At 40.5% G+C, this 13,938-nt stretch overlaps 1 protein-coding gene across 1 annotated transcript in view; it reads left to right on the top strand.

The window, feature by feature from the left end:
- Positions 1–4,664, top strand: part of ADAM7 (ADAM metallopeptidase domain 7) — a 101,187-nt gene extending 96,523 nt beyond the window's left edge. The window contains exon 22 of the mRNA XM_044225979.1: positions 4,536–4,664. Within this exon, the coding sequence (XP_044081914.1) occupies positions 4,536–4,664 (129 nt within the window). The remainder of the gene's footprint in view (positions 1–4,535) is intronic.
- The last annotated feature ends 9,274 nt before the right edge of the window (positions 4,665–13,938 follow it).

Here is a 13,938-nt window from a genome sequence, read left to right as displayed (position 1 = left end):
AATATTCTTACAAGGGATCTTGCCCAATACACTTTCTCTGTTGAGATGGGGAAGGAAGGACATTTCTAATGGTCCTTCCAACTCATAAGGATGTACCTGTCTCATACTGAAGAGTGGAGAAAGTTGCTCCTTAGTGCAAGCAAACTGTTTGATTTCATGTAATGAAAAACAAAATGATTTTCTTGATAGGCTTGTTCACCTTATAATGACTGTTTAATTAGCCATGGCTAAAGATATATGGAAAATTATGAATAAATGTAGTACAACAGAATCCAGAAAAGTTACTGTAATTAGCAGATAAAAATGAGTAACTGAAATATAACATGCTTATAGACTTTGGAGAAAAGAACTTCTTTTTAACCATGTGTTTCCATTTAGAGCTTGAAATTGGATATCCAAAATGGCTGTGCAAGGCTAAGTTGAGAATTCTGGCTGAAAGATCTTCCCAACCTTTCCTAGGTATTTGCTACACAAACTTCTGGCAGTTTTTCAAAAGTTCTTATCAAAGAAGAAAATGTTAACAAGAAACAACTTCTTTCAGTGATATTTACCTATAGAATTTACAACCTGTAGTGTAGACATATCCTACAAAAAAACTCTTTAAAGTTTTTCCAGTGCTTTTTAGCCTAATGTAAAAATAGTCTCCTTGATCTAGTGTTTTCCTAAAAAATGTCAATCTAGTTACTTAAAAAAGACTCAAAACCTTGAGGATATGAAATTACACCCCTGAGTCTAAGAAGCAAACACTGCTTATGAAAGGTTATTTCTTTGGGAACATAAAACTACTTACCTTAATTGGAATCTGACATGATTACCATTACTTCTAGTTTAAAAGAAATTCTCTCCTGCAGAAATGCCAAGAAATTCAGTGCAGAAGTCATCTGATTCCACTAAATATTTAAAAGGTAGATGGCTGTCTGGCTTATGTCCTATCAGTGAAGGAGGTAGAAGAATAATCATCTCAACTACAGAGTAGTTCTTAAAATTATGGGAGCAGCAAAGGCAGACATGAAGTGCTCCTGGTTAAATTCCTGGAAATCTAATTCTAAACTCCCGAAGTTCTAGAATTCCTTATGAACCTGACAGAAGTCACAGAATTATAAGAATTTCAGAAAATTAACTCTATCTGAGAAGAAATACTCACAGTTCCCGTGAAGTGTTTGTGAGATCTTTATAATACACAGATTCGAGGATTCACCATGTAATTTCTCTTCTCTTCTCTACGCCTCCCCCAATGATGGTATGTGGGGCAGTCCCAGAAATTATTTCAGCTGTTTCTTACACCAGTGTTTCCCAACATGTTCTCTTGTGTTCTTTATTTTCTTTTTGTTACCTGTTAAAGCTCTATGCAATTGTTTTTCATTTACTAAAATGAAGTTTTCAAGTATGAAATGAAAATTTTCTAATTCAATAAATAAAGGCTGCAAATCAAGGAAGAAAGCTGGTTGTTCTTGATGAAACTCTTCTTGTCATATTGACTACTGAATGGGAGGACAGCATGAGATCAGCAAAGACAGCAGGGACTCAGTACGTTGTCCCTGGCGAGCATTTATTTATTTATTTGAGAGAGAGGTTGAGAGAGTATGCATGAACAGAGAGAGGTAGAGGTAGAGGAAAAGAGAGAATCTGAAGCAGGCTCTATGCCCAACATGGAGCCCAACATGGGGCTCAGTCTCACAACCTTGAGATCATGACCTGAGCTGGAATCAAGAGTTGAACGCTTAATGGACTGAGCCACCCAGGTGCCCCTAATGAGCGTTCATAAACATTCCTTGTTCTAATTAAAAACACTCATTTAAGAAAGAATATTGGTGGGGCGCCTGGGTGGCTCAGTGGGTTAATGCCTCTGCCTTCAGCTCAGGTCATGATCTCAGGGTCCCGAGATCGAGCCCCACATTGGGCTCTCTGCTCAGCAGGAAGCCTGCTTCCCCACCCCCCCGCCTGCCTCTCTGCTTCCTTGTGATTTGTCTGTCAAATAAATAAATAAAATCTTTAAGAAAGAATATTGGCGATTGCATATTACAAGTAAAAGAAGCTCATTTAAATGTTTTATGTGAATCTGTGAAAAGAAGAAATTCTGTGTCACATATACTGGCTTCATTAAAGCAAACAATAGTCCTTTGATGTCCAAAATGAAGGGACAATTATGTATTTGTATTTTGCTCAAGCAGGCGATATGTTGATGAACAATATGTATTTTGGTGATCACCTTCATGATTCACTGTTTTTCTTATTGTCATATTTCTTCCAAAAAACTCAACATCCCCTTTGCCTTGGGTTCCACATTCAGCCAACTACTAATTTCTAGTGATTTTATTTATTTTTTTTTAATTTCTTCTCTCTCTCCAATTATGTCTGGTACCACCTGAGTCCTCCTGCTTCGTTGCCTTCTGCCTAGATAATCACTCTGGATTTTTAATATTCTCCCCTGTCCTTCAAATAAATCCAGAAGCTTTCTGACAGTTAAGCTCCTTTTTTATTTTAGGGAGTATTCTCCATGCTTGTCTCTTTTACTTATCCAAGCCCCTAGAGACTTGACCTACACTTCTTTCAGATGTCACTACTATGTGTTCTATTTAGGGATCTTCTCCTTCCAGTACTGTCTGCAGATTAGGAAGCATCTTCATGGCTTCTTTCTACTAGTGGCTCCCTTATAGGTCCATTGCCATCCCTGTTATGGAGCCAATTATGATTTCATAGCCCTAATATTTCTGACTCTTGTCACCTCTGAGAGTTTGAGTCTTTTCCCTTGAATGAACAGTTGCAGACAGAACTTCTGTTATGAATGCACAGACCTGCTGGACCTACAATCTGAGGACCTCTGTCTTACTCCTCAGCTCCATGAACTTCTTGCTGTCCCACCCCATAAATGGACAGAGAACCCTTTGTGATGCTGGAAATTGCCTCAATTAAGACTGAGCTTATTACAGTTCCAGGATGCTATGCTTGGGGCTAGTGGGTTACTCTCTGCAGCTGGGTCACTCTACTCTCTGCCGTGGACAGAGGTGGATTCATCTGGAAGCTTCAGAAGCTTGAGCTTCAGGGTCTATCTCATCTTACTGCCCCATCTAAGACCTTTATCTAATTTTGTATTTATCTAATTTTGTATTAATGTTTTTTAATGATAGTGGGCTGGTTTGGACTGGAAATGAGATCTCAGATGATTTATCAGCAATAGTGATGATACCTAAAGGACAATTAGGACAAACATACCCCTGTATTGAGTTGAGATGGTGCTCTCAGCAAGGGCAAGGAAAGCACGAGCCAGAAATGGGATGGGGGGAGGGGCACCTAGGAATGAAAGCAGCATGGCAGGTGTGAGGAGCTCTCCACAAATCTTTGGCTGACTGGAGAAAGGCTAGCATGGTGTTGAGTCCCCAGAGAGCACCACTGGGAGGAAAATCCAAAATCCAAGAAACCAGTGAAAACGGACTGAACTTTTGACTACGTTCCCCAACCTACCAACAGATCATGACTGAGGGCCCAAGCTTTACGGGTTCACAAAATCTGAGCAAAACCTCTTTCCAAAACACTGGCCACTCAGTGAAGTAGACCCAGCATAATCCATAGAAAAACACTGTAAAATGCAAAAATGAGAATTAAAACCTGAGCAGAGACATTAGTGCTGTACATCACAGGGGACAGAGGGTGGACAATATTCTGCAGTTTAAGTTTGGACACGTCCTTTTAAAAAACACTTGGAAAAATAAATCAGAATTCATATTTGTTGCAGTGTATTACCTAAATACTACTGTGCGAAGGAATCTCAAGTATATGTTCACGTCAGTTCTGTCAGGAAGAGCAATGATGGCGATCCAAAACCAAACCAAACCTAACCAGCATTCCCCTATACAGCATCCATTATTCTAAATATCAACCAGACCCACACAACCTTACACGGTTGCCTTTTACTTAAGGCATTTGTGCTGCCAAATGATAATAGAATTTAAAAATGCGCTTGGGATGTGCTAAAATTGAGAAGTCACATTCTTTAAAAAAAAAAAAAAAAAGCGGTGATCACATCCCTAACCCTGCGCAAATGTGCTGCGGGGCAGTCCGCACCCCACAACCCATTGATGAAGTTCCTAGGACGACCACTAGGTGGCCACAGAGCAAACTAAATCTTCTGTGAGCTGGAAACCGGCTCAAGATTTCACCCTCTAGACCCTCAAAATCCTGACTTGAAATAAACTTACCAAAAAGTTTGTTAAACTCTGTTCCTGGTTATTAAATATGTAACTCTGGGAGAATTTTGCCAGATGCCATTTCTTTCTCGCCAGGGTTGTGGGTTGGGGTAGAAAACCAGAGAAGGAGCCCCTGAACCAAACAAAGGAAGCTGGGCAGACAGCCTGTGTAGTTTGAATGGGATTTTAAATTGGGAAGATAAATCCTATTTGCTCAGTTCTGAAGTCCAGTCGTCTTGAAGTTAACATTTCAACAGTGCCTCAAAAACCCAATTTCCTGAAAACCACTGTCAGGGTCTACTTCTGCTTTTGTTTTTTAATTTTATATGTTCTGTTCATTTATTTATTTAGTTTTTTGAAGGCCAGCAAATTAGCCGCTGTGGCCATGGAATCGGACAGAGTTCCCCCTTTCCCCAGGGATACGTAATGGTAATGGATAGTAAATGTCGGGAAAAGCCGCAGCCTGTGAGACGTGTATGATTTTGTGGTGGGTCATTCATGACAATTGATGTCCCCCTCTACAAATCACCACCCAAGAGTGAGAAATATTGATTAGACTCCTGAGCTTATTGGAAGCTTCCTGATCACTTTCTAACGGAAGCTCAGGCTTTTAGGAAACTCAAGAGCCATTATGTAGGGAAGTGGCTGTCTCCTGGTCTTACAGAATCCATTAATATCTTTCTCCAGGAAAAGCTGTAACTGTGAGCTATACCTAATGGATATTGATTGCTAAGAAAAGAAGATACATATAATCTTAAACCTCAGGGATCTCAGGAACAAAAGATATGGAAAAGGAGGCCTTCATAGGATCATAGGAGTGCTAGGTGGAAAGAAACAGTACCAGAGCTCTTTTGGAGCTTAGGTAAGTCCATTCAAAAGCCAGTGCTTTTTGCTCAAGCATATCAGTGATTTGTTGCAAGGAGAGCAAATATAGCATTTACTGAGTACACATTATTTGTCAGGCATTATTCTAAGCACTTCATACATATTGTGTTTTGGACTTAAAATAACTCCATGAGTTAATTATTAGTATCATCATTTTGTACTTTGAGAAAACCAAGGTCAAAAGTAAAATAATTTGCCAAAAGAGAGAGAGGGTAAGAAATAGCATACCCAGGATATATCAGCCCAGGAATTCCATCTCCAGAAAGCATGCTTTCAATCACTGGCATGTTGTTTGGTGTAAATATAATTTAGATTGGGAAAAAGCCAGGCCCGTCCAACACTCACAGTGTGTAAGGGAAATTAATATATCTCGCTCCTATTCACATTTGCCATCCACAAACTTCCCAACCTTTGCAGCGACCCCAACAACGGTGCATGGATTTATACCGCAAGGGAAGCCAGGACACATACATCTCCTGATTCAGCAGACCCTGCCTGTTTGCAACGTTGTTGTCTGTGGTAGAACTGTATTTGGGGATGCACCCAAGACGTTAGCACCTTTTGTCATTCTCCTGGCCACTCCCAAGGGGGTGCTTGTGATAAGGAATGTTTTCTGTGTCTTACCACTTCTAGAAGGTTCTAGAAGACTTTTCTCAACCAGGGTTTTCAATTTAGCATGCCTGGGAAAGACATCTGTTGCTGCCTCCAGTGTCTGTACCCAGGGAAAGAAAACCCACAGAATTAATTGACTCTGGGCAGCAGCTGGTGGATCAGGGGATGGCAAGAGTCAATGAAGAGGCAGCACCACCCTCTGATGAAGCCTTCTTCCTTGTTTTAATAAACTGAAGAGCGCACCTGATGAATGGTCACCTTTACCACATAGGGAAAGAGAGGTATCCATGCTACACCTGTCAGACTCCAGGCACCTACTAGACCTTTACACATTTCTCATCAGATACCCGCTGCAAAGCTCTGTGTACTTTTTCACAGAAAAGCATTACTTTTTTTTTTTTATAGACAAGGAAACTAAAGATAAGAGGTGCTCAGACACACAGCTGTAAATGCTTAACCTGAAATCTGAATGTAAGCCTCAGACCAAAGCCACAGTCTGATCTCACTCCAGTTTCAAAACTGACCTTTCACACACCAGTGTGACAGGGACATCACGGTGACCGCCGAATTAATGACCTAGGAGTTTATTCCTGGGAGAGGCACCTTTGATCTAGAAAAGGAACTGGCTGACAAAATGCAATGGGCAGGCCTAGGTTTTTGTGATAAAAAGGAAGGTATTATTTTCATTTTTCTATAGTCTCTAGGTTTTCAAAATGATGATTACAGGAGGAAAAAAGTGTTCAAAGGTCTACTTTCATTCCAACAAAGAGGATTCGCTGGATAGAAAAATACAAAAACTTTGGGTAAATTTTCTGGCATTTAAAGTCATTCCCACCCCATATTTAAACTATTCCTTTCTTTCATATTATCAGCATCAGCCTCTGGATATGCAGGTTGATGTTCATTACCCAGTGATGATGAAATTTAAAAACAAACAAACAAACCCAGAAAATTGAAGTTCTGGTTCAGGTCATGCCTCTTCAAGTCTGCCAGGGAAAGTGGCCGGATATTAATTTGAGCTTAGAAATGTGTCTGATGCTCTCTCTGAAGGAGGACATAATTTAATATATCATTATCTACTGCAGTCTTTAGGCTGGTGGAGAAAAGGAAAAAATAATCTCCCAAATAGCTCATTGAGCAAATTTGATACCTCAATATTGAGGCACTGCCAACCAATTCAGGAGAGAAAGAAATCAATCCATTCCATCTTGTTCATGCTGCCTGGTAGCTTAACAGGTTTCCATGCTGAAAATAGCACCAGCTGGACACCTTTCGACTCATTATGCCACCTTCAGAAATGCATAATCAGACACAAGCCCAATCCAGTGTCATATGACTTCCTGAGTTCACTCACATTTTCTTTTCTTTTCTTTTCTTTTTTTTTTTTTAGATTGTATTTATTTATTTGACAGAGAAGGACACACAGAGAGAGGGAACACAAGCAGGGGGAGTGGGAGAGAGAGAAGCAGCCTTCCTGCTGAGCAGGGAGCCCGATGTGGGGCTCGATGCCAGGACCCTGGGATCATGACTTGAGCTGAAGGCAGCTGCTTAACGACTGAGCCACCCAGGCACCCCTCACTTGCATTTTCAAGTGAGAGAATGCTCAGGAAGAAGCACGACAAAACGGTAAATCTGCACAACATCATTTCCAGCCAAAGCTCTCATGCTCTTCACTAGGACTCCTCCATGACTCTTCTAAAAGCAAACAAACAAAAACTAGAAACAGAGACCAATAGTCCTTGTAGATTTCAGAGGGGAAAATGGTATAAAAATAAAAAAATACATAACACATATGGATTGATACAGTTTGGGCTCTGCTTGTTTAATTATTCATTTTCTCCATCCCTCAACATGTACTCATTGGCACATTTACTATATTTGAGCTACTGTTCTAGGCACTGGAAGGTATATGGTATAGAAAGCTCTGCCCTAAGAAGCCCAAGCCTCATGGGAAAACACACAGGCTTCTGAATGGATGGTCCTAAAATAACATGAGGAAGGCAGAGGATGGGACCCACTGGGGAAAGGAAGAGGAGGTGTATATTATTTGGTAGAATGGAGACTCCCTCAGAAAGGCAAATGTTTATCAAGAACTTAACAAAGGTTGCCAAGAAGAGAATTGTCAAGAAGAGAATTAGGATCCCAGGGAGAATCAGCCAGTCCAAGCATACCAGCAAGTGTAAGCACCACATCGTAGTGAGTGGTGAGAATTATAAGGTCTACAGCAATGCATGAGATGAGGACAAGATGAAGGTAGGCTGTGTGGGATATACTGTGCAGTGTTTATCTTAAAGGTAGTGGGAATTATTTAAGGGATTTAAATGAGTGACATGATCAAACTTGTATTTGAAGGGGAAAAAGACGGTCATATTTATGAAAGTTGGATTAAAGAAAAACTAGTGGACTGACCCAGATTAGAAGACACCAAACTTCATTGAGACCAGGAATGGTAGAAACAAAGAGAAGAGGCTGGCTTCCCATAGCTTCTTCCTTACTAAGTGAGGGACCAGAGCTGAGGTAGATGGGAAAGCTGATATTGACCAGTAGGTTTCTGTTTCATGTAGATGAAGCTCCATTGGTTCTTTCATCCAGAAAGAATGTTAAGGAAAACCAGGTGGCCCTGGCGGTGATAATGAGTTAAGTTTGAGACATTGTAACTGACTCTTATGTAAATATAGTGAAGTAATACGATAATAAGAGCAAACTGGGAAAAATTACTCATTTAAGTTTTCCTTTAAAAAAAATGAGTAGGGGACGCCTGGGTGGCTTAGTCAGTTGAATGTCTGACTCTGGATTTCGGCTCAGTTCATGCATGATCTCAGGTCCTGGGATGGAGCCCTGCATTGGGCTGCATGATCAAAAGAGTGTCCGCTCAAGGATTTCTCCGCCTCTGCCCCTCCCCCTCTCTCATGCACACATGCACACACACACACGTTCTCTCTCTCTCAAATAAATAAATAAGTCTTTTTTAAAAAGCTATTTAAAACTACCTATTCAAATTACTCAACTGCTATGCTAGAATCTGATTGTCTATAGAAGAATCCTGTATCATCAGTAGCACAGTGTAGAATATAAAATAAGTTCATCGAATAGTGGTTAATTTTAAAAGAAATGTTACATTTTCTTAAGTAATGTAAAGAAAGCACAATGAGTTTAGGTAACTAGTGGAAAACAGTGAAAATGTCAGTAATTCTGGGAGTAGGACACTGGATTCCCCTAGCTGCTCGCCCCTGTCCATCCTCAGACACACTCCTGCATCAGAGCTCTCCCCCAAACTCCACAGATTCTGTGACTCTCCCTGTTGAGCTCAGGACACAACTCACTCTGAGCCCCAGTAAAAGCTCTTCAAGGGAGAAAAGGCAAGGGAGAAGAGGCATTCTCCTTGAAAGTTTCTTTAAACCATTTCTATTCAACAAAATCATCCCTGTCTCTGTCTTAAACCAATGCAAACATTTAATACCTTTTGTATATTTTATGTTTCCCCTGAAATCTTTAGCTATATGAGGTATGGTAACTATTGCAATGACCTTGTCTGGTTCTTCAGAATCTGTGTCAGTTCTGGTTTGGTTTTGATTGCGTTTCCTACTCATAAGGGTCCTATGCTCCTGCCTCTTTAATGTTAGTTACATGCCACCCACAGTGAATGCCACCTTTATTGTTTCTGGATTTTTTTTTTTTTTTGTATTCCTATACATATTCTTGAACTTTGTTCTGAAAATCTGTTAACAATTTGGAGACAATTTTCAGGTCTTGATTTTAAGATTGTTATGCAGGCCCAGAGTACTGTTTAGTCTAGGACTTCTGATTCCTCCCTTCTGAGAAATACCGAGTACTATACCAGATGCCCTCTGAATTATGAGGCAGCTGATGGAGCTAGTGGGAGCAGGCATATTCCCAGCCTCAGAAGTGTACCATGTAATTTTCCCTTTGATTTGTGTTGTGGACCAAATCGTGTCCCCATAAAGATCTTGTACCCCAAGCCTCTAGAATTGCAAAGAAATAAATTTCTGTTGTTTAAACAATAACCATGATGTTATTGTGGTTCAAGGAAACTAATATAGATTTTGATTCAAGGAAGTGGGGCACTGCTGTAACAAAAACCTAAAATGTGTAAGAAGCTTTGGAAATAGACAATGAGGAGAGGTTGGAAGCCTTAAGATGCATGTTAGAAGCGGCACAGATTGCCTTCAAGAGACTATTGGCAGAAATATGACAGGTAAAGATATTCTGGTGAAGACCAAGAAAGAGGAGAGCTGTGAAGAATGTTTCTATTAGGGACACAGATCTCATTACCAACAGAATGTTGTTAGAAGTATGAATGTTAAAGGTGCTTCCGGTGAGGTCTCGGAGGGAAATGACAAATATGTGATTGGAAACTAGATGAAAGGCAATTGTTGTTATACAGTTGTAGTACTTGGCTGAACTGTGTCATAGTACTTTATAAAAGGTAGAATTTGCAAGCAATGAATTTGGTTATTTGGTTACACAAAGTGTTGAAGGAGGCACCTGATTTCTCCTTGCTGCTTATAGTAAAATGCAAGAAGAGAGAGAAAAAAATTGAAGAAGAAATTGTTAAGCATAAGGGAACCAGAACTTGAAGATTTGGAAAATTCTAAGCCCATCCATATTGCAAAACTAAGAAAGAATATTCCAGAGAGAACACTAAGAATATGACTACACAATAACTTGCTAAAAGATTACCAAAGCATCACTTATGGATTCAACCAGTCATCTCAGCAGAAGCCAGGAATAGCCATGGGTTCTACCTTCAGAAACACCAAAGGGGACAGAGATGGGATGAAAGGAAGGCAGGCCATTGGACTTCTGAGATTCTATAGGATGGACCAGTAGAGCTGTCCTGGATGCAACATGTTATAGAAAAGGAAAGAATAAAGGTATCTAAATTGACAATGAAGAAGTCAAACTCTCTCTTGGCAGATGTCATGATTCTTTATATGGAAAACCCAAAAGACTCCACCCCCAAACTACTAGAACTCATACAGCAATTCAGCAACGTGGCAGGATACAAAGTCAATGTGCAGAAATCAGTGGCCTTCTTATACACTAACAATGAAAATACAGAAAGGGAAATTAGAGAATCGATTCCATTTACTATAGCACCAAGAACCGTAAGATACCTGGGAATAAACCTAACCAAAGAGGTAAAGGATCTGTACTTGAGGAACTACAGAACACTCATGAAAGAAATTGAAGAAGACACAAAAAGATGGAAGACCATTCCATGCTCTTGGATCGGAAGAATAAACATTGTTAAAATGTCTCTACTGCCTAGAGCAATCTATACTTTTAATGCCATTCCAATCAAAATTCCACCGGTATTCTTCAAAGAGCTGGAGCAAATAATCCTAAAATTTGTATGGAATCAGAAGAGACCCCGAATCGCTAAGGAAATGTTGAAAAACAAAAATAAAGCTGGCGGCATCACCTTACCTGATTTCAAGCTTTATTACAAAGCTGTGATCACCAAGACAGCATGGTACTGGCATAAAAACAGACACATAGACCAGTGGAACAGAGTAGAGAGCCCTGATATGGACCCTCAACTCTATGGTCAATTAATCTTCGACAAAACAGGAAAAAATATACAGTGGAAAAAAGACAGTCTCTTCAATAAATGGTGCTGGGAAAACTGGACAGCTATATGTAGAAGAATGAAACTCGACCATTCTCTTACACCGTACACAAAGATCAACTCAAAATGGATAAAAGACCTCAACGTGAGACAGGAATCCATCAGAATCTTAGAGGAGAACATAGGCAGTAATCTCTTTGATATCAGCCACAGCAACTTCTTTCAAGACACGTCTCCAAAGGCAAAGGAAACAAAAGCGAAAATAAACTTCTGGGACTTCATCAAAATCAAAAGCTTCTGCACAGCAAAGGAAACAGTCAAAAAAACAAAGAGGCAACCCACGGAATGGGAGAAGATATTTGCAAATGACAGTACAGACAAAAGGTTGATATCCAGGATCTATAATGAACTCTTCAAACTCAACAGACACAAAACAGACAATCATATCAAAAAATGGGCAGAAGATATGAACAGACACTTCTCCAATGAAGACATACAAATGGCTATCAGACACATGAAAAAATGTTCATCATCACCAGCCCTCACAGAGATTCAAATTAAAATGACATTGAGATATCATCTTACACCAGTTAGAATAGCCAAAATTAACAAGACAGGAAACAACATGTGTTGGAGGGGATGTGGAGAAAGGGGAACCCTCTTCCACTGTTGGTGGGAATGCAAGTTGGTGCAGCCTCTTTGGAGAACAGTGTGGAGATTCCTCAAGAAATTAAAAATAGAACTTCCCTATGACCCTGCCATTGCACTCCTGGGTATTTACCGCAAAGATACAGATGTCGTGAAAAGAAGGGCCATCTGTACCCCAATGTTTATAGCAGCAATGGCCACGGTTGCCAAACTATGGAAAGAACCAAGATGCCCAAATTGTGGAAAGAACCAAGGACGAATGGGTAAGGAAGATGTGGTCCATATACACTATGGAGTATTATGCCTCCATCAGAAAGGATGAATACCCAACTTTTTTAGAAACATGGACGGGACTGGAAGAGATTATGCTGAGTGAAATAAGTCAAGCAGAGAGAGTCAATTATCATATGGTTTCACTTATTTGTGGAGCATAACAAATAGCATGGAGGACATGGGGAGTTAGGAAAAGGGAGTTGGGGGGAAATTGGAAGCATGAGAGTCTATGGACTCTAAAAAACAATCTGAGGGGTTTGAAGTGGTGGGGGGTGGGAGGTTAGGGTACCAGGTGGTGGGTACTATAGAGGGCACAGATTGCATGGAGCACAGGGTGTGGTGAAAAAATAATGAATACTGTTATAAATAAAAAATAAATTAAAAAAAAAAAAAGAAAGAAAAGGGAAGAATAATCCTGAAGGTGGTTAAGAAGTTGGCAGGGATAGTCATCTCATCAAGGACCAGAAGGCCAAGTCCTGAGAGGTCAGTGTCACTGTCCACAGTCAAAGGAATGGGGCCACAACACTTGGGTTGGTGGTTCTACAAGGCAGAGCTACTAACCAGTTGGACAAAGAGGATGGCATATGGAACCAAAAGGATTTTTCCTGAACCTTAAAATCTTATGGAATTTTTTCTGCTAAGTTTCAGACTTGCTTGGAATCCATCATCCTTTTCGTTTTTCTAATTTCTCCCTTTTAGAGTTGGGATGTCTATCTTATAATTGTCCCACCATTGTATTTGGGAAGCAGCTAACTTTCTGGTTGCACAAATTCACAGCTGGAGAGGAATTTTGTCTCAGGATGAATCGTACCTTTAGTTTCACCCATACCAGATTTAGATGATATTTAGAAGAAATTTTGAATATAGAGTATATGTGGAAATGAGTTAAGACATTTGGGACTGTTGGGTTGGAGAGAATGTATTCTGTATGAAAGAAGAACATGAATTTGGGGGTGGGGGTTGGGCAGAGCGTGCAGGGTTATAGGCTGAATCTCCCAAAAATTCACATATTGAAGCCTTAATCTATAGTGCCACAGAATTCAATTGGATTTAGAGATAAGCCTTCTAAAGTAGCAGTTAAGTGAAAATGAAGTCATTAAGGTGGGTTCTAATCCAACATAACAGGAAAAGAGGAGATGAGAGCACAGATAGGCACAGAGGAAAGACCATGAGGAGAGATCAGGAGAAGACAAGAGAAGAAAGGAGGCCTCAGAGGAAACTAACCCTGATGACACCTTAATCTTGGACCTCCAGCCTCCAGACCTGTGAGAAAATAAATTTCTGTTTTTCAAGCCACTCAGGTTGTGGTATTGGGACAGCAGCCCAGAAAGCTAATATAACCTTAGGTAGTATCCTGTCATATATGTGCTGCCCAGGGCCCTGCTAGACACTCTAGGGAAACTTTATATCTGCAGAGTTCCATTTATGTGCAGCCCTCTCCCCTTTGGTACCATCTCCTATGCAAGAGCCCTACCACCACTCCATCTCCCCAGCCTGCCAACCTCCCGCCACCCACCCCTTTATTTTTTAAAGATTTTATTTATTTATTTGAGAGAGAGAAAGAGCAAATACAAGAGAGGGGAGAGACAGAGGAAGAAGCAGACACCCCACTGAGCAAGGACACCCCCCCCCCGAATCAGGACTTGATTCCAGGACCCTGGGATCATGACCTGAGCTGAAGAAACACTGTTAACAACTGAGCCAGCCAGGGTCCCCTGGGCTCCCCTTTCTTTTTGGTGCAGC

Source organism: Neovison vison, chromosome 11 (genome assembly GCF_020171115.1).
Source record: "Neovison vison isolate M4711 chromosome 11, ASM_NN_V1, whole genome shotgun sequence".
Taxonomy (NCBI): Eukaryota; Metazoa; Chordata; class Mammalia; order Carnivora; family Mustelidae; genus Neogale; species Neogale vison.
The sequence above is the reverse complement of the archived record's forward strand: the minus strand, read 5'-3'. Positions and strand labels throughout refer to the sequence as shown.